General features: G+C 39.1%; 1 protein-coding gene across 2 annotated transcripts in view; it reads right to left on the bottom strand.

Moving 5' to 3' along the window:
• The window catches only part of TWIST2 (twist family bHLH transcription factor 2), a 221402-nt gene extending 218941 nt beyond the window's left edge, over nt 1–2461 (bottom strand). Inside the window, exon 1 of one of the 2 annotated variants that reach the window (XM_044075055.1) lies at nt 1677–2461. In XM_044075055.1, coding sequence (XP_043930990.1) covers nt 1711–2235 — 525 coding nt within the window. In that variant the 5' untranslated portion in view covers nt 2236–2461 and the 3' untranslated portion in view covers nt 1677–1710. The remainder of the gene's footprint in view (nt 1–1676) is intronic. The other variant, XM_044075054.1, reaches the window with a different exon arrangement.
• Nucleotides 2462–2858: the final 397 nt, after the last annotated feature.

The following is a 2858-nucleotide window of genomic DNA, read 5'->3' as shown; positions in this document are numbered from 1 at the left end:
ATGGGTTTATTATTTCTAAAATGGTTTGCCTGTGTGAAATGTCTATTAGAAAGTTTTTAAACTCACAGTAAGACAATGACATATTTGAATGGATCCGTTTCCTGTTTTTTTTTTTCTTATGTAATAATAAGAGTCCTGCAGCACTAGTTTTCCTTTGTTTTACAGTTTGTTTATATAGCTGACTGTCATCTATTAAGGATTTGATTTGAACTAATTAAGACAACATTCTTGGAGATCTGTGAATCATTACTACTGCACATACTTTTGTGTAATTATTTTAGACAATACAAATGTGAGACACAGTGAGAGATAAAAATGAGCAACAACACAACTGTGAGGCACAAAAATGACAGTCACAAAACGCTGACCACTTATTTATTTTCAGATAATACAGATGGACAGTGTATGATAGGACTAACATACTCAGTAAGACTATATGTTGTCCAGCTGTTTTAAATAATGCTAAGCCACTTATGTGAGGGTCTTCAGTCTTTGAAATCATGGCTGTCAATGATACATATTAACAGTTAAGTATAATGGTGTTCAGCGGCTTTCCACAACTGCGAGGTACATGTTTTTCTCTGTCTCATGGTCTTACTTTACTAACAAATTAGGTTATCTGCTTAACAAATATTCTATTTAAATGTTTAGCCTGCCTTATTAGGACATAAAATACAAAGTAAAATATAATCACTACAGACCAGTGTTTGACTAAATTGTTGTTAAGCAAGTACACAACTCAAACGCCATAAACTTTTTTCTACTAAGAAACTGATGGGCATAATGTTGAGATGATCTGTAATAGGAAAAGTAACTGACACATAAGGGGCACTTTGAAATGCTTAATATTAAGTGACTTTGAAAAGTGTGCAAGATGCATTTAAAGAAAAATAAGTGCTATGCAAATAAAACTTAGTTAAAACCATCAAGAATAGGAAAGGGATCTGTTACAGGTGCTTGTGCTAGCAACCATAAACACAAATACTACAAAATTAGAGGTTGGCCTACACAAACCGCATAGTTCCTTTATATGGGTTGTGTGGCACTGTGCAGTTTCTACTGAAATGTACTTTATTATACCTGTGGATGAGAGGAGTATCTTTGCCCAAGTGACATACCAAACAGGTGGGAAAAAACAGCTAATATAACAGTTCAGTCATTGTACTGCAGTAGTTATTTGCCCCACCTTTTATTTGCCTGTAACTTCTCAGAATGGTTTGTCTTTCCTCTAAAATGTATTGTGACACAATAATATGGAGTTAAAAGCACATAGACTTGCCGGAATTTAATGTCAGGTACTCTTTGTCCCAGAAACTAGTCCTTCATTTTATTATTGTACTGTATGAATAGTAGCGTTAATTTAACGCTAGAAAGGGGACGATGTAAATGTATCAAAGGCTTCGACAGTCTGTAACAAAACTTATATTATTGTATCAGGTTGTATTTCAGTTAACAGTGTGACCCCCCCCCCTTACGTAAAGATATTATTTGAATGGAGTGCGTGAGTTTGGTTTGGGCGCAGGGTTCGATAGCGATTAATGCAGGCATACATACATACATTCATGCATGCTTGCTAGTTTTGTTCTCAGCTGTTTTGAAAGAAGCAGAAAACACCTATTTTTTTAATTACTGCTGCTCCACATCAGTGAAGGATAGAGCTGAAAGGTGTAACCTACCGTCTCTCCGCTGCGTAGGTCGGACCCCCGGTTGCTAGTGGGAAGCAGACATGGACCAAGCTCCCTCCATCCTCCACACGGAGAAGGCGTAGCTCAGCCTCTCGTGGGCCACATAACTGCAGCTGGAAAGTTTATTGTCCATCTCGTCGCTTTGCAGGACCTGGTAGAGGAAGTCTATGTACCTGGAAGCAAGTTTGAGGGTTTGGATTTTACTGAGCTTGTCAGAAGGTAAAGTGGGGATGATCTTTCTCAAGGATGCAAACGCTTCATTGAGGGACTGAGTCCTCTGTCTCTCTCGGACATTTGCTAAGATCCGCTGACTCTGAAGCTCCTCGTAGGACTGACAGCTGGGGCTGGCCTTCTTACTTCTCTTGCCAGGACTGAGGCTTCCTTCATCACTAGATTTTTTGCTGAATCTTCTTTTCCTCCCAAACCTTCTGTGTTGTCTATCCAACAACTCCTCCTCACTGGTTGCCAAGCTCTCCACCGGGGAAACGGGTGGACTCGAACCTTCTTCCATTCTTATTTTCAGTAAGGGTAATGAGGACGAGAGGGACATATGTACAAGTGGGGGGACTATAGATTGTTATAAAGTCCGGAATAAATCTTGCCCGAAAAAGGAAAACTCAAAGCCAGCGCTGACTTTCCAACTCCGGCACAGGATCCGATTTCAAAGGGGAGTGAGTTTGCTGAAGTTGCGGTCGAGTTCTGTCTTGGGAGGAAGTTTTTCTAACTTTTTGGTAAGCTTTAGCTGGGGGTGGGGGGTCCTCAGACAGTTACAAACTTTAGTTGTCAGAAGTGAGGGAGGGTAGGGGCTATTCTGTCATTGGCTATTTGTGTGTATGCAGCTGTGAGTTAAAGAAAAAGGTTGGAAACTTTGTAACTCAAACTTTTGACAGTTTTTTCAGTGTACTCCCATTGCAGAATTTACTTTAGAATAAAGCAAATAAGCACTGTGTGTAGTGTATTACTGAATCCTCTTCGCCGAGGAAGTTACAGTGATTTTTCCAGTAAATGTGGATTGATGTCACGGTGCCCTTCAAAAAAAAAAATACTTGAGAATTAAAAATAGTTGTTTTTATTTTCCTTTTAACTCCGATTAAAAAAAAACTGTACGGTAACACTTCTGAAAGAAATTATGATGGTTCACAGTAATCGCAGTCCAGTCTTATCAGTTTGTTT

Source organism: Protopterus annectens, chromosome 6.part0 (assembly GCF_019279795.1).
Source record: "Protopterus annectens isolate FY-2018-M chromosome 6.part0, PAN1.0, whole genome shotgun sequence".
Taxonomy (NCBI): domain Eukaryota; kingdom Metazoa; phylum Chordata; order Ceratodontiformes; family Protopteridae; genus Protopterus; species Protopterus annectens.
The sequence above is the reverse complement of the archived record's forward strand: the minus strand, read 5'-3'. Positions and strand labels throughout refer to the sequence as shown.